This window comes from Atractosteus spatula, chromosome 6 (genome assembly GCF_055471065.1).
Source record: "Atractosteus spatula isolate fAtrSpa1 chromosome 6, fAtrSpa1.hap1, whole genome shotgun sequence".
Classification (NCBI taxonomy): Eukaryota; Metazoa; Chordata; class Actinopteri; order Semionotiformes; family Lepisosteidae; genus Atractosteus; species Atractosteus spatula.
The window spans coordinates 9,082,151-9,108,949 of NC_142711.1; the positions used below are offsets into that span (position 1 = coordinate 9,082,151).

At 40.5% G+C, this 26,799-nt stretch overlaps 1 protein-coding gene across 4 annotated transcripts in view; it reads left to right on the forward strand.

The window, feature by feature from the left end:
• The window catches only part of arfgef1 (ARF guanine nucleotide exchange factor 1), a 103,291-nt gene that overhangs the window by 44,359 nt on the left and 32,133 nt on the right, over window positions 1-26,799 (forward strand). Inside the window, exons 4-20 of one of the 4 annotated variants that reach the window (XM_088918880.1) lie at window positions 166-312; window positions 1,601-1,780; window positions 1,879-1,932; window positions 6,879-7,158; window positions 8,726-8,842; window positions 9,671-9,855; window positions 11,026-11,159; window positions 14,007-14,045; window positions 15,046-15,280; window positions 15,844-15,943; window positions 16,105-16,244; window positions 17,846-17,954; window positions 20,412-20,613; window positions 20,718-20,829; window positions 23,106-23,311; window positions 23,434-23,518; window positions 24,111-24,276. In XM_088918880.1, coding sequence (XP_088775006.1) covers window positions 166-312; window positions 1,601-1,780; window positions 1,879-1,932; window positions 6,879-7,158; window positions 8,726-8,842; window positions 9,671-9,855; window positions 11,026-11,159; window positions 14,007-14,045; window positions 15,046-15,280; window positions 15,844-15,943; window positions 16,105-16,244; window positions 17,846-17,954; window positions 20,412-20,613; window positions 20,718-20,829; window positions 23,106-23,311; window positions 23,434-23,518; window positions 24,111-24,276 — 2,491 coding nt within the window. The remainder of the gene's footprint in view (window positions 1-165; window positions 313-1,600; window positions 1,781-1,878; window positions 1,933-6,878; window positions 7,159-8,725; window positions 8,843-9,670; window positions 9,856-11,025; window positions 11,160-14,006; window positions 14,046-15,045; window positions 15,281-15,843; window positions 15,944-16,104; window positions 16,245-17,845; window positions 17,955-20,411; window positions 20,614-20,717; window positions 20,830-23,105; window positions 23,312-23,433; window positions 23,519-24,110; window positions 24,277-26,799) is intronic. The other 3 variants (XM_088918881.1, XM_088918883.1, XM_088918884.1) reach the window with 3 other exon arrangements.

Here is a 26,799-nt window from a genome sequence, read left to right on the forward strand (position 1 = left end):
AACCTTTGGAATAGAATGACTGCTGGATTTGGGTCTCAATGTATCTTGTCGTCCTCACTTTTCCTATAATGATATCAGACAGTTTTTTCACTGGACTCTTTTTTTTTGTGAATGAAGCACAAGACTTCCTTAATATGTAAGCTTCTACTTTTTCTCTTCTCTCAGAAACTCATCGCTTATGGACACCTCACCGGAAGTGCCCCAGATAGCACTGCACCTGGAAAGAAACTCATTGACAGAATAATTGAGACCATATGTGGCTGCTTTCAGGGTCCACAGACTGACGAAGGTGTCCAGTTGCAGATTATAAAGGTGAGTGCACAGCGTGGTGAAAATAGCCAGACTTTTCTTTCTTCTCACTGATGAGATCAGAAGAACTAAGGGCAGCAGTGATTTGGGCTTTGGACTTCAGACCTGAGGGTCTTGGCTTCAGATTCCAGGTGGGACGCTGTTGTTGTAGCCTTTACCGAAGTACGGTACTCTGAGGAGCTCCAGGAAATGCCCTGCTTTGTAAGTGGTCATTATTGTAAATAAGAGCTTGTTCTTAATTTACTTATCTGCTTTATTAACGGATTTCAAAAGAAGTGTCTGATTGCGTATGCATGTGTGTGTGTGCCCCATGATGGACTGGTGTGCCGTCCAGGGTGTAGCCTGCCACATGCCCATTCCGTAATAAGATAGGTTTCCATCTTCCCCGCAACCCTGAATTGGACAAAGAGGTTATCAAATGGAAACTTTGTTGTAGGACTGCACAACACAGTCTAGCTTAGCTGGTCCCTGGTTACTAGCAAACTAAGCCCTGTTCAACCTGGAAGTAGGTTTAGGAGGTGATTTCGGTTGAAGGCTCTAAACTTGGTAACTCTGCTCCTGATGGTTTAGAGACAGATCTTCAAAACACTGAACTGCTGCTTTCCAGGACTGGGAGTGAGGAATACTGCCTCACACGAAGAATTAAAAGGTCTTCCTGGTACAGAACAATAAAATAAAGTCTATTCAGTTTTCATATTTCTTTTCAGAATCTTTGTGCTTTTTGTTGTTGCTGTTTTGTTTGACATAGTGAACTGTGTTTTTGAAATACTGCGAAAAATCCATAACCGTAACGTAAGCCACCTGCTTAAAGTTTTTAAATATTTATATAAAGGATGATTGATCAATACAGTTGAGCCTCCCTCAGGTTTTGAGAAAACACTTTGAGGAAACACTTCTGTCTCAGTAGCTCAGTGATGGTTTTGGTTGCTCTTGTAAAAATAATGGTGTTTCCATTGGGGCTGTGCACGTTAGGAGTGATGTCTCCTGTACTTGCCTTTTTAGGCATTATGAAAGCATTTCTGCCTCATTAAACACGGAACCTCAATATTATTCCATGTGAAATACGGTTTTCATATTCGGTTTGTTTGGATCAATGTGGCACAGTCAAAAACAGGCAGCATTTGAAGAAAATCAAATCAGATTGACATTTTTGTTCTTGACTTGCAGTTTATTAACAGGTCTGAAATGTGATTTTTTTAACATCATTTTACTCCTACTTTATACCTGGCCTTTCCGACACAACGTTTAAACCACACATCCTTGTGCGTCTTGTGTTCATGTGCTCTCCTAGGCTTTGCTCACGGCGGTTACGTCTCAGCAGATAGAAATTCACGAGGGGACGGTGTTGCAGGCTGTGCGAACATGCTACAATATTTATCTGGCCAGCAAGAACCTCATCAATCAAACCACAGCCAAGGCCACCCTCACACAGATGCTGAACGTCATTTTTGCCAGAATGGAAAACCAAGCAGTAAGTCGCTAACCTCTTCCTAACTGTATTGTGAATGAGAAAAATAAAACTTTTTCACATCTGATTTTTTAATGAACACTTTTCCTCCTGAACTGTAGCTTACAAATCACAAGATTACTTGGTCTTTGGCTTCCAGAAAGAGAGAGCGACAGGTAAAACGCAAGGAGTGTCTTGGAGTGCTTGAATACAGGTCTTCCAGTGTGTGCTTTGGCTTGACTCTTCTTTCTGACGGCAGACCTTGATTGGCAGGATGCTTCGAAGCTATTTCTGCAGCTTGCTGTGGCCTTTTGTGTTTGCATTTTCACAGAAACGTGAACAGCACCTTATTTTTATTTTTATTATTAATAAAGCCATCTTGGTAATAACTTGAATTTGAAAAAGTATTACCAGATTCTTTAATAATAAAAGTATTAGAGACTAGCATTAAATATTTGAAGTATTTGGAGATACTGACTAAATTTATAAGAATGAAATGCATAGGGTCCATTAGATCCAATCTGTGTAATATTATAGGAGTCACGTTAGGATTACAGAAAAAGGGAGTAAATCAATACTATTTCTTCTCTTTTTACCTATTTGTCGGTGTGTATGTGAGTGTGTATTCAGTTACAAATTTACTCTTGGCCAATTCAGAACAACATATTTTGAAATGTGCTTGAGCACATGGTCTTTTCTCAAAATTAAATTGACATTTCCATTATGCAGGAAGTTATTGCAAAGTGTCCATCTTTTTCTCTTAAAACTCAGTTGCCCTGCAGTGAAACATCATGCAATTTAGTCTTTAACTTTACTTAAAAGCTAGGTTTTAAGTACACAGAACTTCAAGGCTACAGTGCCTATAGAAAGGTTACACACCCTTTCTGAAATAACACATTTTGTGGCTTAACAGCTTGACATCAAAACTCATTAAAATGTTTGAGCATTGTTTTTTCACTTGGAGACTGTGTGTTACAATGTTTGGAAAGAGTGTGTAGACAGGCAGTGTAAATTAGAGTGTTATAGGACCATTCTGAGAAAGTGTTGAAGTTTTACAGGAGTGTGTAACAGGCCCAGCTATCTTGTTGAAGCAGATAACCCAACGTCTTTCAAGAAATGGACTAAGATCCTTGATCCTTCAGTTGGCTTCTGAAAAAAAAAGATGGATTCAACAGCCTTCTCTTGTTTTATAACATTTTTTAAGAGGACATCGCAGTGAGTCGATGTAACAAACAATCCCTTAAGCGTTGTCATTTTTAGCAGTATAACTGTAACTTTTATTAACATAGCTTTAGACTCATTAAGGAGAGGTCCTCAGATATCTTCAGATGGCTCATAGGCACGTCTCACCACTAGTACTATCATATAAATTAGGTGACTTCAGCCTGCTTCAGACTTGTGATCCAATTGAGTAGGATGTTATTTATGTGCATAAAAATCCGCTGTAATAGTGGCACATTATATAATATTTTTTTCTGTGCTTAGTTTAAATCTATAGGATCCAGAAATGCCATCACAGCCAGTCGGAAATATTGCTTACTATACGCACATGGCACATAGTCATTAGCAGTCAGTCAGCTTCTAAAAGCTTCAATTTTTCCATTGGAGGAACAGCGTGTGCTGAAACAGAAATACTTTAATAAAGAGCAAATAAATCTGGGGGTGCAGGCTGTATTGACACCATTAAATGGTCAATAAGCAGAGATCTGGGAAGCTTTCCGTACCCATTGGTGATGGGTCCACTGAAGACATTCAGAGCTCGTTTGGAACAAAACCCAGAAGATACTGTGGGTCTTCAGAGCTAGAGTTGCAATCAATTGTTTTGAGTCATCAGAAGCTGTTAAGAATGTTTAGAAAAGTGATTTTTCTGTTCCTGCTGACCCTGCACAACCACATGATCTCATTCAAGACCCAAGTCCTTATTAACCTAATTGAATCAATAATTGACTGAACAGGGCTTGTTTCCAAATGTTTCCCTGTCTTCAGTCTTTAAAGAATTCTTTAAAGCAGGGGAATAGAGGCAACCATTATGCTTGAGTGCTGGGTTCCTGCGGGTTTTAGAGGTACTTTTCAACCAGTGGCACAGAAAGACCAGGAAAACACAAGTAAGTGGACTTGTTATCCACTTGAGATGCCTGCTAATATGATCAAGCCTGCATGTCTGTGGCTGTACAGAACCTGGGAGTCTGGATCACTGGTTTTGGTAGTTTATACTGGTTTAGAATAATTCTTCTCAGGGGCCTCCTGACTGACTCACTCTCTTAGGGTGAGCTCTATGATCATGGCTTGATGTCTGGATCACATTACCATTCATTCACTGTGACCTGCGTTCCCCAAGCGTTGACACAAAATGGCAAAGACCAGCTAAGGACAGGGTGTCCTCCTCTGCTCTCAGTGACATTGTGACACAGTGACACTTGCACTTGCATGCAGGCGCTGTCGGTGAGGAACTCTTCCTCCAGCTGGCACTGTATGTCATGGACAGAGCTTGGGGCATCTCAAAGGTGGGTGGGGCGGAGGAGTCTCCCTTCACTTCCTTATTCTCCCCCGTGTGCGGTCACAGTGTTTCTTGCTGCAAGCCGATATGTGAAAAACATGTAGTGGCCAGCTACACATCGGGAGGGTATTAAAAAAATGATTGACAATTCTAAATTTAAGCCTTCTTCCTTATAGGTCAAAAGTTTTAATGAAGTGCTAATTATTCAAGCTTTTTATTTTAACTCCAATTATATATCTGCTTTAATCTGTTTTTTTCTCAGGAATAAAGAGTATTGTAGGAGGTAAAGGGCTCCCTATGTATGACTAATCATATTTGTTTTTAATCTTTATTTACCAGTTCATTATACTATTACTGAGATTATTCCAAATTCCTTTATAGAATTAGTGCAAATTATTGGCTATTAAAGTCACAAAATCTGTTCTGTTTAAATCTGGATCAAAGCACCACAAAATTCAGTAGATTCGGGCAAAATTATCTTTTTTAGACTGTAAAACACATCATCCTGTCAATCAGATTTTCAGATTCACCATGACAGTCCTAATATTAATGATACACCTGTGAAGTCCTTGTAAATTTACTGACTTGTTTTAGTGAAATGTGTCACATAGGACATTTAATGCAGCCATTGATATTGATGTGTTTCATTCCCATTTATTTCAAAGAGGTAATACAGTATATTTAAGCTTTCCTGAAGAGCAATATTTAGAATACCGATTTAAAAAAATTAGTTATGTTAATATTTGGATTTTTTTCATTAAAGTATAATGAGATACACATGCTTTAATTTGTTATTGATTGTTAATGCAGACCCATGTGTTGTCATTCCCATTACTGATGTTGACTTCTTCTTTAAATAATTAAATTTCAACTCTTAGAAGCTGTTGAGAAGAAGCATTTTTTCAGCTCAGTCAGTCTCTGTAAGTGTTCGCAAATTCATGTCAGGAGTAATATCTGTAGCCTGTGCATAAATTTGTTGTGCTTCGATTTTTGTGTGGCCCAGCTTTGAAGTCCACTATCTTTTGTTTTACAACCTGGAACCTTTGCTTGCTTTGCTGTTGTGCAGAGGAATTCTGTGATTTTTAGATTGTAAAATTGGAGGCATGATCAGTGCACAATCAGTGCACAGACTAACTGTATGCAAAAATTACTGACTTAAGAGAAAGTTTTTTTCTAATGATTTCCATTTTAAAAACATAACTAATAATTTCATCAGGAAGTCATATGTAAATGGATACTGTACAGTACTTCATCTACTTCATGACATCTGTTTCTAGAAAATTAATGAGAGTCATTTTAAGACGCCCCTTTTGTATCTGGAATTTGATTTAAAATTAAATAAGAAGTGCAGGAGAATTGACAATATAATCTATATGCTAGGTAGTGCTGCACCTACATTTTTGTCAATTACAGGTAAATGAAATAGCAAATTCTCTGTGACAGTGTGACTAGGCTTGAAAATAGTGAAGGAAAACCTAGTCAGTTGTCAAATTAAATGGACAGGTATTTCACCTATAAAAAAGCTGATTTTGTTGGACTCAACCCAAAATATTGTTAGCCTTCAGGGGGGTAGAACATATATTTTCTTAATATGAAAAGATAACCATGGTTTTAAAATGTCAGTATAGAGCATTTGTTCTAATAGTTTTCTTTACTGAACGTTTATTAAAGGTGTTGTTTCTAAATTAATTTCTTAATTAGTGGAGCAGCACAACTGTGCAACACTGTGCTTTTTAGATTGTGTAGAGTATTCCAGACCAAGGCCGCCTTATAAAGGAAATGCTGCCTGAGCCATACTTTTTTATGTCTTTGTTCTGCCTCTAAGTCTGGTCGATATTGAAATGTTGTTTCACGAGTGATCACCGTACGTGCCAGAAATTGATGTGAGCAACCAAATCACTGAAGACGCAAGCCGTAGAAGCTGCATGTGTGGGTCCAGGCTGATAGGGGTACCTCTGTTGGCTCGTATTGCACCCAGGGTCAGGCCTAGTGACGCGACGCTGCAGTGCTGAGGGCAGGGAACAGTACAGTAGCAAAGGCTGATGCAGAGCACGCAATTTACAACTTTCTTACATCTCAGCGAAAGCAGCACCTCAACCACTGTCAGCAATTTCCCGTGATTAGAATGTGGCCAGTTGGAATTGAAGAGAAACTGAAAGACACAAGCTACCTTTCTTTAGACTTCTGATATACAGTGGGTATTGTGCTCTTTCAGGCTCCTAAGAGGGATGTGAGAGTGAATCTATATGCTGAGTAGCGCTGTACCTAAAGACATTTTTTAGTATTACAAGTAAATTAATTTGCTATTTACCGATCTTTTCAAGCAGAACTGATTTTAAAGCCATGCTTAACACCCTTTAATTGGATCACGTAACAAAAACAGAAGTATTTATTACAGTCTTGGGTTACAGAATTCCTTGCTGGAGTGAATATTTTTGTTTTCTGTTGGCCTGTTCCCGAAGACGGGAGATGCTCAAGGCATCAGTGATGCTTCTTGCCTAGAGAACGGGATGCGTTGTTAGCTTGGCTGGTAGCTGTGGGGCTGGTAGTCCGCAAGGCGTTTCGCCGCCGCCTCTCGCAGGCTCACTCTCACCGCTGTCCCCGATGTCGTGTGTGTCGCTGCAGTTTCAGGAGGCACGGCAGATGGAGAAGGAGCGGCAGAGGCAGCAGCACCTGCAGCAGTCCCCCGTCAGCCAGCACGAGCCCGACTCCCCCCCGCTCAGGAGGCCGAAGGAGCAGCCGGCCAAGCCGCCGCCACCTCAGGAGCCCGACGGGGGGGCGCCCCCCACCGCCAGCGAGGCGGAAAAGAGCGCCCAGGAGGACCCGGAGCCGGAGAACGGATCGGAGTTCTGCAGTGCGGAAAACGAGCAGACGGAGGCCGACCAGGCCACAGCCGCAGCTGAAAGTAAATGTCTCGCTGTCTCCCTGCATCTTACACTCGTTTTTTCTTTTTTACCCCTTTCCTACACAAGGAAGCCCTACCCAGGCCTCCAGGACTCCTCCAGATTAGCAGTGCTGCTTCAGAGCCCTCCCTGATAAGCCAAAGTCGCACACAGCGATTGTTTTAAATTGGGTTTCATTACGGTGAGATATTAGTCATAACATGCCAATTGGCGGGCTGATTTTAATTAGAACTGTTGCTTATTGTGTTAAAATGCTACTGCGTGGTTTAGAAAATATGCAGAGGATTCTAGTGTCTTATTCAGGACCAGTGTTTGGTGTATACAGGAGCTCGGCAGCAGCGCCAATAAATGCTGTTGCCGAGAGCTGAAGAGGAAAACTGATAGGCTGCTGACGACAACTGTGAAGTGGGCACGTAGGAAAAGAAATGAACTCGGAGCTGTTTGGTTGAATCCACAGATCTGTCTCTCGATCAGTGAAGCATTTCATTGCTCACTATTGGTCATTAACAGACCATCAAAAAACTCAGAGCCTTGAAGTAGTTAACAGCTTTCAAAGAAGTTGCAAAGGAGGAATTTTTCTATCACGAATCACTTTTTTCTGTCCTGCTCTTGGCTATTTTTATTCAAAATGTTGTAAAGACAAATTGTGCATTAGGTAGTACGTATGGAGGGAACACTAAATAAATAAACGTCTTCAAAAGAGATCTAGCTTTCCTTGACATTTGAAACCGTTCGATATTTGACCTTACAGGGAAGATGCTACAACAGGAGAGGGTTTGAAAACTAAAACCTCTACTGTGGTCAGGCAGAGTCCTGCGTGGAGCAAGGACAAGACAGAATTAATGCCACTGTTCTCTTATACTGGTCTTTAGAGTCTGGCATTGCGAGATGACTCAGCAGTGATGCCTTCAGTGTAGTGTATGAAGGCACAGAACAGTATTAAAAAGAACCTGTTGTAACATGAAATTGTTACTCTGAAGGTTATTCAACAGGCTATTACTATTACCGAGGAACAAATTATAACTGCTTATCATGCTTAGTACTAACACTAGAAGCGATTTGGCACATATTTGAGTAAAATAAGGAAAAGGATAATGGGAACACTTTCAGAACCAGTTCATATGTATGCAACATGTATAGATAATAAAACGAAACCTTGTGGTGACGGCAGACATCTGATGTTTTGAAAGAAGGCCGATTGGGAATAGCCAGTTGTGTGTTTTTCCATGTCTCTCTCGTGGCTACCCCTACGTCTTCCAGATCCTGCAGGGCACTGACAGAGTGAGCCGGTGGACATCAGGACGAACAGTGGAACACGATACAGAGGACACAAGTGGGAACTCTGGAGCTGCTTTTGAAAATGAGAATGGGAGATGCTTGCGAGTTAAGGGTTGTGGGAGCCCAGCACAAGCTACCCAGCCCTGCGGTTGAAGCCGATACCTTGACTTCTTTCGAGAAAAGGCTGTCGGAAATCCTCGGATCAGTTAGCTACCAACCACCACAGGGGCCGAATGGCCTCCTGTCGTTTAGAACTATTCTAATGTTCGTTCGTTTTTTTTCCATCCCTAGGTCTATCTAAACATGATGCGGAAGTAATTGATGAAGAGGAAGCACCTAATTATGAAGAAAAAGCTCAAGAAATCGTGCAGAGCATCTTGAAGGAAGTAGTTAACACTGTTGTTGGAGGTATTTTAAATTTGCCATTTCAGACAAGTATTAAATTGTTATAAACAGTGTAGTGAAAGACATAATACTTAAGTTTACCTGCTTAAATTACTGTAAGTAGGACTGCTTACCACTAGGGAACTATGACACCTCTGGGACTGTAGTTCAGTGATGAATGTGAACCTCCAAATATTGTAGACCTTTCGGTTAGCTGAACAGTTAACCCAGTGGAAAACCATTCAGTGCTCACTTAACTGTGTATTGTTTCAGGAAGCACTGCGCACATTGCCTTTTGCTCACTAAATCAATTAAAAACATTTCTTGGCTGTTAATGCCATTTCATGTTGCAATGCTAAAATTTCTTTAAATGCAAATGACAGAAAGTATGAGCATTTTGACCACAAAATACGACAGAAGTCACATTTAGTAATGTAATTGCTGTCGTTCAGTTTTCCTCCTTTTCATTTTGCATTCTGCTATTAAAGTTTTGTTGTTTTCCCTCAACACATGCAGTCAACAATACAATTCAATACACATACAAAAAAAACCCACAGTGCGCATCAGCTATAGACATCTTTGTTTTACTTTACATTTAAAAATTAAAATGCTCTAACGGTGGAGTTCAATCAACCACTATGTTCATTGCAAACCACTTAGTAGCTTACGATACCTGTACTGCCTCTGTTCATTCACATCCATTTGGTTAAATCAGCTTAAAAGGAGAGACACTCATCAGATGAAATATGATCCAGATGGTTTCCCTTGCCCTCTCTGCGTCGTCGGTTTTGATCTTGTGCGAATGATTTGGCGTCTGCGCTGAAGTGGGGCCCTTGCTTGACCTCGGTGTAGATTCCGGGGAAAGTGCAGGCGGGGAGAGCGCAGAGGGGACCCCCGGCTCCCTGGAGGAGGAAGGGGGGCTGGGCAGCGACAGCGAGCACGTCCACGCCAACGGCATCCCTGGAACTCCCATCTCCGCCAGCTTCGCCCCGTCCCTGCCCGATGACAGGCTGTCCGTCTCTTCCAACGACACTCAGGTGCGACGCTCGTCTCGGCTGTTCCCAGAGCCGCCTCCTGTGCCGGGAGCAAACTCTTTTAAAACGCACCTTCCCCTCGGACAGCGGTTCCCAATCCTGGTCCTGGAGGCCCACACACCTACCGGGTTTCGTTCCACTACCTAATCGAACCCTTAACTGAGCGATCAAGCTGCTTGATTTGAAATAATTGCAAGTGCGGTCAAACCCCATATTTGCGTTATCGGTATTTATGTTTTTCCCCGCTATGTACAATACGTCATTGTTCTTCCAGTCCCAACCAAAACAAAGCCTCCTGTTTCAGTGTTTGTGCTGTACGGTTGTCTTGTGTGCATTGTGCATTTTTTTTTTAAATCGAATATGTGTTTTAAAGCCCAACGTGGAGAGGAAGAATGAAAGGAAGATCATTTCCCCCAAGGAAAAAGTTTAGCGAATTGAATTAGCGAAGCGGCTGAATAGCACGATTTCTACATTAAACACGATTGCGAAGAATCTTATACCAAAGACGTGTCACGTTTAATGTTCTGTGATTGAATGTTTTTCTATATAACCTTAACCCGCAATTTACACTTTTTTTTGAGAACCTTGAAAACTGTAAACAAGGGGTTCGACTGTATTTTTGTTTTCTTCTCAGACTTTAGGAATGTTATGTTCTACGGAAATGCTATAGTTAAAAGGCAACCGCCAGCATGTTTAAAAGCTGAAAACACTCAAATTGTTCAAATTAATTTTATAGTGAAGTCATTTAAGGGTTCGATTTTGTAACTGAGATTGGGCCTCAAAGCCCAGGATTTGGGAACCCTTCTCTAAGGTACAATTTTGCACGTCTTTTTACATACGATCTCAGACTGTAAGATGTGCTGGACATCTGTGTGATCAGAAACGCAACTGTTTACTCACAGCTATTTTTTTGTACTGGGTTTCTGTTGTGCAGCAAATGGTATAAATATATGCCTGATCACAGAACATAGTGTTTCTTAACATCATTATTTATCACAATCTGCTCTATTCTGGTTTTTGATGGACCGTGATTATGAAATCACTTTCCATTTCTTTTAGAAAGGCTACAAGCAGTAGATTGAGATTTTGATGTTCTGTCAGGGGATTTCTTGTGTTATAAAAATTCAATTCAGTGAATGGAATTGCTGTAATTCCCTGTTGTTATCCCCTTAGGAATCTGGAGTGACCACAGGACCCTCTCCTGGTGCTAAGTTTTCCCACATTCTACAAAAGGATGCCTTTTTAGTCTTTAGGTCGCTGTGCAAGCTTTCAATGAAACCCCTTTCAGATGGGCCCCCTGATCCCAAGTAAGCCTATTTTGTGTACTTTTTTCTTAAACTTGATAACTGGTGTCGTTTTACAACTGGCACTCACATCTAAGCAGCCTGAACCACATAATACTCAGCAGCAGCTTTGCTTGATTTTCAGTTGTTAAATTGCATTAGCTCTCCTGTTACACAGTAGACCGAAAAACAAGATACAACATTTCTTTCACTGTATCATGCAGGTTCTGTAGTATGTATGACAGTGACACTGGTCATGGGGGACTCCTACTGTATGTCTTCTGGTATTTGTTCCAGCTGAGGTCTTAATCACAGGGTAGTCGACTTCACTTCTCTCTTTGAGGCATATTTTTAAAATCGCTTTCAGCTCTTAAAAGCTTGAATGGGATTGTAGAACTTTATCAGCCCTGTGCCTGTTTGTCAGTGTTGGAACTCCCCCTGTTTAGCTTTTAGCTGAAATGTAACCAACTGAACCGCTTCAGAATGAAGAAAAGCACTGTGCGTTTGATACATTATCAATCCTGTGTCTTCTCATTATAAATTTTGAAACCAAGGACTGAATGCAGAAAAGGGTAAACCAACTTGTAAACAAGCATACAAGCCAGTCAGTTGAAGGCATGAATGAGTGCCAGCATTAAAGAGCTCAGTTGGAACGGAAACTGTCGGACACACTGGAGTTGCTCAGAACAAGCATAGGGAAACACTGGAGTCAAGCACCCTCTGTGAATTCACTGATCCATTTCATAGGCCTTTTAACGTTACATGCAGTGCTAGGTTTAATCATGCTTTTTGGTTATTCAGTAAGGTGTGTAGATTTACATAACATCTCTGAAATCTCTCTAGCTGAATAGACCTCAGTTGCCTTGTGTCTGTTTAGTAATTCTGAACAGATGAGAACCTGCTTGGTGGTGCGTTCAATTGCTATTGTGATTAGATAGATATTCAGCTTAGTTAAAAGTAAAGAATTTTAAAACACTTCCTTTGCTAATGTAATCTGCCTGTTCCTGTGGCTTTATAATTTTTTTTAGAAATGGCTACATTTTTTAAAATGTTTTTTTTAATATTTTTAGGAACATTTTTAATCATGTTTTTTATTCAAATGGGGATATACAGTACAATTAAATGCCAGATATTATATTTGTTTCAGACTCCAAGGTCTAGGTGTTTTATGAAAGTATAATGCTCTTTGTTTAACAATAAAATTAATTTCTAAAATTAAAAATAGCTTTAATGACTGCATATTGATATTAAAACGCTAGACAGTTTTCACTGTCTATCTGTGACAGTTAACATTAGTTTTCATTGAGAAACTGTTCTCTTTCTCTTTTGTTGTAAGGTTCTGAAAGTTTTAGTGTTTGTTTTGATTATCTATTATTCATCTTGCACATTTGCAAAACGTTCTAAGGGCATGAAAAGTTTTGAAATGTGCTGGCATTAGAAACTGCCATGTCCTGTTCTGCAGTTTTCCAAGGGATGTGAGCTCTTCTGTCTCTTTAGATGTAGTAGAGAACAACCTCTCCTCAGTAAAGAGCTGTTCACACTACAGTGAAATGCTGAATAAGTGGAAGTGAATATTGCCCTTCACAGTGGAGCACAAGCACCAAAGTACAGTGCACTTTGCATCAAAATAAAGCCTGGAGAGAGCTCTGGGTGATCAACATTGTGAACTTTGCCATGTCCTTGTAGACCTGTTCTCAGCAATAAGCAGATTGTAAGAGGCACTATGCTGTAAGCTTATTTCTCCAAAGAAGGAGGAGGAGCAGTAGGGAATAAAAATTCTCATCTTTTCATTTATCATTTTGTTTATCATTCTTATAAATGAGAAATATTAGCTATATGTGTTCCTAAACTAAATGTTTCACAGCTGAACTTTAATATGTGAAGTCCTGACCCCTCATCAGAAATGGACAGCTGAAGGAGCTTGTGCAGGCACTGTGACTTTCGTACAGTGTCTTCAGCCTTCCGCCCACACTGTGCTGACTCAGCCCAGTTTCACATTTCAGGCTGTATACCGTCTGTCTGTTAGGTGGGGGGAAAAAACATCAGTGTGTTTAGGTTGCTTGACAAAGTGATTTTCACAATAAGCATTGTGCATCAGAAGATAAATCATTTCTTGCCCGATATCAAAAAAAGCAAAACCACAGGTGTTGCTCAGTGTGGCTCAGGCACCCTCAGCTCTGAGTTCAGAGTCAGGTTTAAACAGGAGCTGTGGTTGTGTTAAACTGAGCTACTGTGTATTGGCAATAGTCTTATTAGCCTTTTTCCCTGAGCTAGGTTGAGTTTTGATGAACGTGGAACAGTTACAATACCAAGACTGTAACACAAAATGACACGTACACAAGCTTCTGCTGCTGCCGAGGTTCAGTTTGATTTGTGAATGAGGTGGTTCTGTGTGCGAGACCTGCGGCTGTATCCCACCTTGCACCTGGTGCTTGCTGGGATAGGCTGTGTGTCCCCTGCGACCCAGAATTGGTTTAAGCGGTTATAAAGTGGATTGAGCTTCCATCCTCATGTCTAGAGAGATGAAGGAAGCTTTTCATTGAAGACTTCAGTCTGTGTGGTCTATGTACTTACATATTCATTTACAATGTTTATTGTTCCAAGTGTTATTTTCTTGTCAGAAATTAAGTTTAGGATTGAAGAAGCCTATACAACACTGACTTCTCTAATGAGTAAAATGTTTAGAAATGCTAACGATAAGAAAACTGGTAATTGTTTTGTAGTTTGAGTGTTCTAAACCTAGCTTTTTTCAGAGAATACTGGATTGCTAGTACCACCTTACATTTAGTTTTTCTTTAAGTCATAAAATAAAATTAAGCAGGTGGTTCTCTTTTCAGCCAACTATAGACTAAGTCTAATTGTAACTTACAGGAAGACAGTAGGAAAAAATTCCTGGAAAAACTGGATGAAGTAAGTTAAGTAATAGCCAGTGGTCCGTGGTGAATTTGAAATCTTCAGAGGCTTGAAGAACTTCTTTCTATTAAGGGCTCAGGGCTTTAATTAACAGTTATTCTGGAACGCTGCTCTTATTTCTGGTGTCTGACTCTCTCAGAGGTGTGTAAAGTGGCTTGCTCTGCACTTACAGCCAATTCACTCTACATTCAGAATCCACTATTGATACTCTTTGAACATTAGACTGTGAGCACAGTTTTTATAGACATTGATGATGATAATTATGTTAACCTAGGTGCCTGTGCATGTACGGATTTTGACTTATTTCCTTTGTGCAGTTCCCATAGTAGAGCTGTATTCCACATAATAACCAGTGCCATGGGTCATGAATTGATGTAGCTAAACTGATTTTCATTCACTGTTTTTCAGTTTGCTCTGACCACATGAAGTTCTATACAAGTATAGTGAAGGATCTGGCTTCATACTAAAGGGGCAGTCGTCAGTTTCATACTGACAAGGCAGTAGGTCTAATATTCACCTCTTTATAGGATGAATGTACAGAATGCAGAACAGGTGATTCTTACACACTTCTGTTGAATGAAGTGCCTGAAGGTAACTGGCCTAGGAAAGGAAATGGTGACATCTGAAGTGCTTGGAAAACAAAACCTTTTTAGTTATATTTGTGTTTGTATTGTTTGAATGTTTCTTACAGCTTCAATTTGTGAAGCCTCTAGTATGAAATATTTAGCATAACAAAATCTGATCATTAAGGGTATCTTTTCTGTGTTTGTTGTCCAAACGTCTTCAGGAAATACCAGTCTAACAGTCCGGGAGACAAATTGAATTTCTGTTACCAGGCCAGTTCCTTTGGAAGCTAAGGGTACTCTGTATGTCAGCCATATTGAAATTGGGAAACTAACCAAACTTAATTCAGGTTGTTCAGTTCGCCATTATCGTCATTCTTAATAAAATATGAATTTCCGGCACTTTTGCGAGCTTTTCCTTTCTTCTTCTTTAGGTCTCATGAACTTCGATCAAAGGTTTTATCCCTCCAGCTTCTCCTGTCAATTCTACAAAATGCGGGGCCTATCTTTAAAACAAATGAGATGTTTATTAATGCTATAAAGCAGTACCTCTGTGTAGCATTGTCAAAAAATGGTGTTTCATCCGTTCCTGAAGTATTTGAGCTCTCCTTGTCAATATTCCTCACTCTGCTTTCAAACTTCAAGACTCATCTCAAGATGCAAATTGAGGTACTGTATTTTTTACACTTACACTCAGTGTTGACTTTTCTTCAAGTTCTGCAAAACAAGGAAAACTTTTTATCTGTGTATAACACCCATGCTGTTCACTTAAATTGGTACATCATGTACAGCTGCACCTCAGCGTGACAGTGTTATAAATGGATTTCTTCACTAAAGCCATTATAAAGTTGTTGTCAATTCAATGATAGCAAGACATTTTAGAATTGATTTATCTTTCAGTGGTACCGACTGAAGTTTGTTTCATCATTTATTCTCACTGCATCACAAATAGACATTGCTGTCAGTCTGCCTGTTTGAAAATGTGAAATGCAGGGAATTTTCTTAAGACCATGTTAATAACTGTTGTAATTTTCAAATATTTAACAAACGTTCTGTGTATGTCTCTGATTTAAATCACTGTTTAAATAAATTATTTAGAATAATCAGCACTGAGTTTTTATTTTTGCATTTAGAAACAGGGGTGCATACCCTCTTGGAACTCTGTTTCTTTGCTATAGTATATAAATACACCATGTGTTTGCATAAGCAGCATAGTTTTAACTTTTTTTCAGGTTTTCTTCAAGGAGATCTTTCTTTACATTCTGGAGACCTCCACAAGCTCCTTTGATCATAAATGGATGGTTATTCAGACTCTTACCAGGATATGTGCAGGTGCAGTGAGTTATAGTACTCTGTGCTGTATTAACTGTATGGTATATATCCTACTGTACATACAGTAGGCTTTTCTCTTTTTCATGTTTTACCTGTGGCTGATTTGGTGATGGCATCTTAACCTTTCATCTAGTTCTGATTTGTGTTTTTATACATTGCAGATGCTCAGAGTGTGGTGGATATTTATGTGAACTATGATTGTGACCTGAATGCCGCTAATATATTTGAAAGGCTAGTAAATGACCTCTCCAAGATTGCGCAAGGAAGGGCTGGACACGAGCTCGGCATGACTCCCGTTCAGGTAAGAAGTGACAATGAGCAGGCTTAAGGTGACTCTCTGTTTTTCCAGGTTTTCAGGTTCTGTCATATTCCCACATAAGGTTTCAGGAAAAGTAATTTGTGGATGACCTGTAGGCTCTTTCCGGTTTATAAGCGAAAAAGAAATAAGTAAAATGCAGATACTGTTATTTTTTGTCAAATAACACATTTCTATATATTTTTTTTAAAACAGAACAAATCACAAACTGAGCGATTCAATACTAACGCTAATTAAAATGAGGTCTACTGAAGAGACCAGACTTTTCGTGCAGCACGGAGACTTTCTTCAGCTGGGCACAGATATAGGAGTTTTATCTTGTTCCAATTAAACTGAACAAGATAGGCTTTTTCCTCCCAAGAAAGAAGAGAAAATGACAATTGATAGAACTAAGGCACTAGCCAATCCCTCACACAGTAAAATGGAGGACTTTTATTTAATCCTTTAACCAGACTCGTGAATCAGGAGCAAATCTGGATTTACAGCGTCAACCTGGAGCTTGCCCATTTGTCCGGCAGCATTATTAACTGAGTTTAACTGAGCAGTGTATGTGAAATCTCTTGCAGCTGTTGAAGTACCCACTGTTGCAATCGGAGAAGCCATTTTAGAGTCCCAAGCACAACTCCTGAACACAGCATTTAATACAGACGCTTCCATTTCATATCACGTTCAGAATTCTAGGGTGCCCCAGTACCCTAACGGGAGAAAGAGGGATCACAACCCAAAAATATAACATAGGCAAGGAAGCACACATACGTTTTAATTCTGGAGACGTGATCTTGGAAAGAGAGGAGAGAGTTTGGGAAGCGTCTCTATCTGTTCAAGTCTGCATCTTCCATTTAAAATGTTATTTAAATAATTTGCTGTGATGGTATGTAAAGAGAAAAAAACATCTTAGGACAAAGCATGCGGTACTTGCCATGTTTGACTCGCTGCGCAAATTGGAAGGTGGTAGGCTGTCACAAAGGCAAAATTTAAAGATGGTAATGAGAGAGTACTGGAGAAAAAAATCCTTTTTCTCCCTTGCAGAATTACACCACTAGTTTAAAAGCGGTTACTTTCACTCCAGCTCTCTTACCCTCTGCGCGACCTCTTTTCGATGATGGGGCATCACCACAGCATGGATTTCAGTCATGAGTACCCAGATGGATGGACATCATTGCGAGAAAAAGTTGAAAATCCATTCTACAAAGAAATCTCAGAGCGGCTATTTAAATGTTTTTCTTGCATTACGCTTAAGTCCTGCCAACATGCTAAATTAAGACCTGGATTTTCCTTATGGAAAATTACACATAAAAAAACATGGAAAGAGACACACATCTCACAACATCGGAATTTAAGAGTTTCTAAAACACATTTAATATTATTATGTTATTTTGGTAATTTTTCTTTCAATAAACTTAAGTGGTAAAGTTAGTACAATGTAAATATTTTATGAATGTGGCCCACAAAGTTTAACTGAAGCCAGGTTTTCTCCATGTGTCAAGCATTACAGATGGAACTGTATGCCAATCACCGTTCTCTTTCTGTGATTTGAAACAATTTGACTTACCATATAGTAAATACGTTCTAAAACTGTGTTTCAGGAGCTGAGCCTACGAAAGAAGGGTTTGGAGTGCTTGGTGTCTATCCTGAAATGCATGGTAGAGTGGAGTAAAGATCAGTACGTCAATCCAAACTCTCAGACTAGCCTCGGTAAGACCTGAATTGCTGTCAAAACCCTTCACCCTATGCAAACAACTGAGGACAAAAAATGCTAGCAGCTTTCTCTTCAGTGTTGCTTGTTTTAGCAGTGGGGTGTAGGGTTATAGATTCATCGCTAAACAGAGACACATTTTCCTGTGTGAGTAAGCTGAAAGGTTATACAGTGGGTGATATGTAGTGCTTCAAACCAGCAAGAGAAAGTGACAGTGCGTTTTAATATTCATCATATTTTAATGGCACTTCCCTGTTAACACTTTTGGAGAAAGTGCCATATTTACAGTATTTTTTGACAGGTGAAGTAAAATGAATGGCAGTGTTTGTTTAAGTGCGGGCTCCTGGGTTTTGAAAAGCTGTGAAATGAAGCACAGAGGCTGCAACTTTATCTTAATCAAACATCCCTGACTTATTTCACGGAGAGGTAACCAGATACCCTTAGAGGAATAGGCAGACTGGGAGCATTAATCCATGATTCTCCAAGGTGACTGTTGATTAAGTAATAGAATTAAGAATAGAGGTATTTTGCTGATACCGCAGTCTTTTCACTATTGAAAAGATTTACTGAAGCTGACTGATGGTTTTCAATTAGGGCAACAGATTCATTTCTTTGTGGACTGATGAAACCAACATCATAAATTACCTTGTCGCTGTGACCCGTACCCATCTCACAGAAACAACATGTGTCTTTACACCTTGTGTTTGTTGCAATACAAAATTGCTGGCTGCTTTCGGTTCGAAGTGGAAAAGAATTTGGAGTGGTGAGGTTCTGGAGCAGTGAAAAAACGTCACAAGTTCAACTCACAAATAATTCAGATGCTTGGACTACATTTTAATGTCCCTTCAGCGTTTTGAACTATAGTACATGAAATGTTAAGGACATTTTTCATACTCTTGCAAATAATATTTCTTGATTTCTTTTCACTTGTGAGGAATTGTTTCTATATGTTTTAAATTGATATTCTACAAAAATGTCTCTTTCCCTAAATCTTGTTTTTGTTCATCTTACTGGTGCGTTACTACTTACTGGTTTTCATGGGCTGACTTCAACAGGAAGAGCAGGTAACTACAAAAGAAGTGATTTTGTTTTTTGGTAGAAGCTGGTTGCCTTAGTAACAGTAGTTAAGGTTTTGTTTCTGTTGGTGATGGGTTTAAAAAAGCTTTTTGTCATCACTGGTAGTTGATTTTTTTTTCTTACCTTCCTTGGCTCGTCCTTTTTGTTTAGCAATTGTAATTGTTCTCTTTTCAGAAAGCCCGTGAATATCTGTTTAGTGCTCAAAATATATACACATCATTTGCAAAAGTACGGCCTTTTAAAGTACAGTTCCTCACAACATACATTTCACGATCGTCCTTCACTGCTGGAGGCAGAGGTCCTCTCTTAGAAAACTTAGAAACAGTACGCTGATGTGTACTGATCATTACTTCTGTACCACACTGTGGCAGGAACCTGTATTTACAAATACCGTGAGGTTGCCTTGAGACTACCCTTAAAAATCCATTCAGCTTAAATACTCTCTATAGTTGTTGCACAGGTAAATAGTACAGAAGCTATAGATGTGTTTTTCATTCATCTGAATACAGGCAAGGTAATACCACGTGGAATAAGTGAGCATTTTTCTCGCACCTCCTGGTTCTGTTTGTGAATAGACTGCAGCTATGCGAGGGATGGGTTAACCAGCGCAGGATGTTATCTTGCCACAGAGAATGTTTCAGAGGCTTTCCAGTACTTGCAGTAATAAGAGCCTATTCAGGCAGCACAAGATCAGAAGCACACATCTGCAAATTCATTTTCTAGCAGTAGATTTATCTTGCCTTTGCGGGGCTCCCTGGAGCCCAGCCTTCCCTTTGCTTCAAGCCTGTTGCTGAAAGCCACGCTGAGACTTAGAGCCCTGCCTGATGGTTTAGTATGGCTTTTGTTGTCTCGAGCCTTATAGGACATTTCTAATGTGGTTTCCAGTCCATTGCTTTATAATGTTGACATCTTATTTAATCTTACTGTATAGACAGGAGTGCAGCAATCCTGATCATAGGGCCCCCGAGGACAGCCAGGTTTCTGCTGTGGGTGATGTTAGTGCACCTGTATGTGAAATGTTTCCCACTGGACTACAGTTTCCTAACCTATACCACAGCATGGTGACTGCAAGCACTGTGCTGTAGGAGGCTCTGTCCTTTGACTAAAATGAGTTAAGAGGGTCCCCTGTGTCCTGGCTAATTCCTTGCTGGGATTGTAAAATCTGGCCTGCCTAAAATCTGTCCTTAATACTGTGAGCAGTCAACAGTCAGTTTCTGGTGCATAATTACTGCGCCTTGCACACCCAGTACACACCTAGGTGTGTGTTATTATTATTGTTGTTGTTGTTATTATTAAATAGTATGTACTCCCCTTCTTACTTATCTGCTGTATGCAGTAAATTAACTGTATTCTCTGTATTTCCTGTGTTCCCCCCTCAGGCCAAGAAAAGCCTTCAGAGCAAGAAACCAATGAAACTAAACACCCTGAAACCATCAACCGGTATGGAAGCATCAATTCCTTAGACTCCACGGCATCATCGGGAATAGGCAGCTACAGCACGCAGATGTCGGGAACCGACAACCCTGAGCAATTTGAGGTTCTCAAGCAGCAAAAAGAGATAATCGAGCAAGGCATTGACCTGTAAGTGTGCCCGCCTGTTACGTGCACATTGCCTGACACATGGGCAGGAGAGGAGCTATTAGGCCACTGGGTAGTAACAGACTGTACCACTGTCTCCCACACAGGTTCAATAAAAAACCAAAGAGAGGCATCCAGTATTTGCAAGAGCAAGGAATGCTCGGCACCACCCCTGAAGATATCGCACAGTTTCTGCACCAGGAGGAAAGACTAGACTCTGTAAGAGACCCCTTGACTGTTTTGTGTGTGGCTCCTTAATTGGATTTCTTTCACCATGCTGAAATTTGTTGAAAACCCCTCAACTTCTTGTCTTAAAATAGATGAGGATTCATTAAACAGTTAATTGCACATGAATGCATTATGCTAAATGGAATGAAACAAAAGGGTTCCTTTTTCTTTACAGTATGTCATGATTGAATTTTGATTCACTCATTTGTCATTTGAGTTAAGGTAACTGATGAAATGAATGATGTCGTGTTATAATTTTAGTCTAAACAAACAGGAATACTTTTACATTGTTATCAAAGTACTCTTGCAGTCATGTTGGAATACTTTTTAAGCTATAAATTCTACGATTCCTAAGAGGGAGGAGAGTTATGAATATGTGAAAGGAATTTGATGAGAGTGGAGAAGCTGCATGTCGAACAAGAGAGCTTGCTTGACTGATAGAACAGACAAATCAGATTTCAAGAGTTCTTATAGTGACAGAATCTCTTTTCATAGTCTTACTTTGTAGCGACAGCAGTGTTACCACATTGTAGTGTCATCTCAGAAGCCACCTCAGGCTAGGAGTGGACGGTACTGGGATGGGAAACATCTAACGACAACCAGATTGTTACCACAAGTGGTGTTGGTAGATGATTAACTGGCACCTTTTCCCTCTGGACTATGCAAACCAAGTAATGCCTTTCTTCAGATGAGATTCTATATCGAGATCGGGACTACTTGAACATTACTAAGAGTAGGGATGTTAACCCTGTTGTTCTGGATAAACTCCACTTTTCAATTCAATTCAAACTTTATTGTGCCATGTGGGGAAATTTGTTTTAGAGCAGAGTCTCAACCAAGAAGTCAGTAAAGACAATGATCAGTTCCTTTGTTTTTAAAAACATTTAACTGCAAAGGGAACTCGTCACACCATTTTGCAAAGTCATTTACAGTGGGTCCATGATGGTATTCTGGGTCCCTTAATAAGCTGAGCAGGGCTGTGTCATCAGCAAACCTAATGAGATGTCTATTTGTGTGTTTGCTTTTGCAATTGGTAGTGTACAAAATGTACAGTAAGGGGGACAAAACACAGCCCTGTGGTGATCCACTGGAAGTATAGCAAATGTCAGATAACCAGTTCCACAATCTGACCTGTTGAGTCCTATTTGTTAAAAAGTTTAAGACCCATCTTATCAAGTTACTCTTTAGCTAGAAGTTCTCTAAGAGTTTCTGTGCAAGCAACAATGGTTGTATTGTGTTAAAAGCAGAGGAAAAGTCAACAAATAATATCCTTACAAATGACCTTGCTGGATCAAGAAGCCGTTAGACCGGATTTAACAATACGAGTGTTGCAATGAGTGTTGCACTTTAGACTTATATAGTCTCTCTCATCCTAGCGTTAATCCCGCATCAGCAGGGTCCGCTTGTCGGCACGCCCGTCTCCATTTGGTGGTTTGAACCAAATCTTTGAGCTGACATTGCCATTAAATGCGACCGAGAAATACTCCAACCGGCGCGTCGCTCCGCCTGCCGTCGGAGTGGGGGGGGGGGGGAGGAGAACAAAGTCATGTAGCGAATTCATAGAGGGGGATTATTAAGAGGCATGGGAAATTTGGCCAGGACGCCGGGGTTACACCCCTACTCTTTTCAAGAAACACCGTTGGATTTTTAATGACCACAGAGAGTCAGGACCTCGGTTTTACGTCTCATCCGAAGGACGGCGCCTGTTTACAGTATAGTTTCCCCATCACTGTACTGGGGCATTAGGACCCACATGGACCGCAGTGTGAGCGCCCCCTGCTGGCCCCACTAACACCTCTTCCAGCAGCAACCTTAGTTTTTCCCAGGAGGTCTCCTATTCAGGTACTGACCAGGCTCACACCTGCTGAGCTTCAGTGGGCTGCCAATTGTAAGTTGCAGGGTGACATGGCTGCTGGCGCTTTAGACTTATATAGTCTAGCCTCTTTATGTTTGCTGCCTTAATTCAGTAATTGAAGTAGTTTCTCACTTCTCCACGAGATCTGCTTTTTGGTAGGGCTGCTGGTGCAGAACGGCTGCCTTACGTTGCCTTCAGTAGCGGGTTCTGCACATAAATGAGTGGCTCTCCTGCTGTATGTAAAGCAGTTTTTCTTTCTGTGGAAGGAAAAGCATCATATACTCTCCTTAATACTTGATTTCCTGTTAAAACCTGTAAGAGACAGAAGTGTGTTTGTGTTGCACATGTGTAATGGCCAGCCTCTTTGTCAGATTTGTCGTGTAAAGATCATTCTCTTGCCCCCTGCGGTCAGACTCAGGTGGGCGAGTTCCTGGGCGACAACGACCGCTTCAACAAGGAAGTGATGTACGCGTACGTGGACCAGATGGACTTCCAGGGCAAGGACTTCGTCTCGGCTCTCCGCATGTTCCTGGAGGGATTCCGCCTCCCTGGTGAAGCTCAGAAGATCGATCGATTGATGGAGAAATTTGCTGCTAGATACTTAGAATGCAACCAGGGGTCAGTATGTACAGCTAGGAGTCAGTATGAGCACTGCGTCTTCACCTTGTGTATCGACAGCGCCTTCATATATGTTCCTGTGGATGTGCAGAGGTGTTTCATGCATAACTTCTTTTTTTTAGGCAAACTCTGTTTGCAAGCGCAGACACCGCCTATGTCCTCGCTTATTCCATCATCATGCTGACGACAGACCTCCACAGTCCACAGGTGGGTTTCTGGAGCAGATCGCCTTGCTTTCTTGTCCTGTGTCCTGTGTCCTGTGTCCTGTGTCCTGTGTCCTGTGTCCTGTGTCCTGTGTCCTGTGTCCTGTGTCCTATAGATGTGAATTCTGTAATGCAGCTTTTGGGTGCCCCATGGTGCATGTCCCACCATAGCAAATGGCACGACCCAGCCTCCAGATTGATACCCTGTAGTACCAAAACAAAACAGATCGACAGAAACAACCACTCGATAAGATGCGTTGTACGATGACGTAGTTGTAATGAAAGTGGAAACACAGCTCGAAAAGTAAAATGTCTATTCTGTATTATTTTTCTAAAATGCATTAGTATCCATAATGTAAGATAAAAAAAATACTTAAATATATCTTTATTTCTATCAAACTCAAGCACAGAGGGGGAACACAGAACATTCTTATGTTCCAGTTAGACTTTACACTCAGTTTATCCCATTATTGTAAGTTGTGAATTGGGACAGTTTGAGAAAAAACAAATTGTGTCCTAGCTTTAGAAACGCTTTGTTGGTCCCTGAGTGAGAATTTAAACACTGATGGTTAAACCTTGTTGTTTTTTTCTTGTAGGTGAAGAACAAAATGACAAAAGAGCAATACATTAAAATGAACAGAGGAATTAATGACAGTAAAGACCTGCCGGAGGAATATCTTTCAGCCATCTATGATGAAATTGCTGGAAAGAAGATTTCTATGAAGGAGACGAAAGAGTTGACTATTAAATCAAATAAGCAGAGTAAGCTAGAATTAAATTATAATTCCTTGCATTTCTATTGCTCCTTTCACCCCAGAGGATCTCAAAGCACTTTACTTACGGTATAGGATGGAAACCCACTTTGTCCAGCACTGAAGTGCAGCTCCCACCTGGGGAAATATGCACCGGCAGCCCGATTCTACAGTAGGCCATGTGCAGAAATTTTGAAATGCCTTAAACAGATGAATTAAGGTGAAGCCTTAGGGTGTTTGTGCAAGTCCAGAGTGGAATTTATCCAGGACCCCTGGGTTAACACCCATACTCCTTCAAAAAGGGCTTGGGATCTGTAATGACCAAGTAGTCAGGACAATTGGTGATTCCAGAGTGGAATTGCATTAAAGTGCTCACGGGTGGTAGTTTTCAGTCGGATGAAGGAACTGAAGGCCAGTGTTGCTCAAATGAATTTACAGCATTAACACTGGTAACGTTGGAGACAATGAAGAAAGTTAGTGTTGGTGTTAGTGTCCATGAGTTTGGCCTGTTACGTGGCTGTCTGTTTCTGCTAGCTGGGACTTTTCATAGATACTGAAATGTTGTCTGCTGGAAGAGACAACCCTGTGTTTCCTAAAATAAGTTGTTATGTTTTATCACCTTTAATAAATATTATGTTTAGGATATCTGTCTTAATTCCTAATAAATAGATTTACCAGTTATTTAAGAATAAATACATTTAATAAAGTCATTGTTGTTATTATTATAACAATATATAATTGATGTGATTGTCAAGTCAGGTCTATGTTCTCTGTTAGATTTAACACAATTTACGTTGCATTAAAAACTACCTTTGAGTTCTTGAAGTAGTGTTATGGCAGCTGCAAGAGATACTGTAAATCCTGGCAAAGAAGGAGAAAACAGTTTTGGACTGTTTCTATTAATTTATCCTGGAATTTAACATGCAGAGTGTGGGCTTTACTCTTTAAGGCAGTAGTGTCCAATCCAAGTTGTCTAGGACCGGTGTGTCTGAAGGATTTTGTTTGTTGACAAACATCAGCTTGTTATAGGCTTAATTGGACCAATTTGACAGTTTCTCCTTCATTTTGGCTTTTCTTTATACAGACCTAGAAAATATGCAGACACACCAGCCCCCCTGGGCCAGAATTGGACACTCTTGCCTTAAGGGATATGAAATCTTTCCGCTCATAATTGTGGAATTACAGTGATAGGTTTGAATACATTCTGGGATATTAATTAAATGCCAGTCCAAAGCTAAAAATGTTTGCTCACAAAAATGAAAAAGTCAGAGGCAAATAAGAAAAGGATTTGACAGTAAAAGTGATGAAAGATTACTATTCTGAACACGTACATGTAATCCCTTTCTATAAATTATGTAATCTCTATTCTTTTGCAGTTCTGTACAGTACTTTTCTTGCCTATCCTGTTTTTTGTTCACTTTATTCTCATTATAACGTTTACTGTCATGCTTGATCTGTGGTCTAAAGACCATCTGAAATGATGGAGAGTTTATAATAGAGGATAAAGACAAAATCAAATTAGAAGCTGTTGCTCAGTATAAAGAAGAGATCGTTTCGCAGAGTGGCTAAATATTTCAGTTAAAGGTTGCTTGTGGGGTTTCCAACCAGTACAAGTGCTCATATGAAGAGCAGGAAGCATTTTACTGTCCAGACATTTCCAGTTCAGTGGGCAAAGTGAGCTATGTCATTCACCACCTGTGACTGAGATACCAAGATGAAACAAGCTTAGCAAGACCGGACCTGGCCGATACTACGATAGCAGACCTCTAAAGAAAACCTCACTGCTGCTGCTGGCTGTGGCATTGGTAGAATTTGGTGGTATGATTCCCCCACTCTCCTGTCCAGAGACATCATGCTGTAGGGCGTGCCATCCTTTGGATAAGACGTTAAACCGATTTCATGACTGCTTGGTAATGGAAGATCACCTGGCATTGTTTATAAGAGCAGGGGTGTTAAACCTGGTTTCCTGCCTATTGTCTGCTTGGGCACAATTGGGCCTTCCTTTTCCCCGTCCGTTCAGCTGGTGATGTAACTTGTCACGTCTCTGCCTGACCTGCAGTGTAGAGGGGCAGCTGGCTGTTACATGCTGCCCAGGTGGGTGCTGTAGTTCAGTGGGTCCCCTCTTGTATGTAGAGCTCCTTAGGATCTTTTGTGACAAAGTGCTACAAAAATACAGCTAAAAAAAGTGCAAGAAAAATATGGCTCCTGTCCTTCCAGTGCGCAATAACCTGATATTGTATATGTTAAGACCTTCGATGTTGAATCCAGTAGTGAAAACAGGCTGTAAAGGTGAGAATTGTTCTCTCCTTCCAAGTCACTTCGCCACTCCCGGTATATAGTTACTCACCCTTTTTTACTTTGGGTCTTAATGAGCACAATTTGGACGTCTAATGTCTACCGGTAGGTCAGTTGGCTTCTGGGAAAATTGTCCCTGGAGTGAGTGTGTTTGTGTCTGTGTGTGTCCTGTGAAGGACTGGTTTCCTGTCCGGGTGTACTGTATCTGCCTTGGGCCTGTTGCTTACCGGGATAGGCT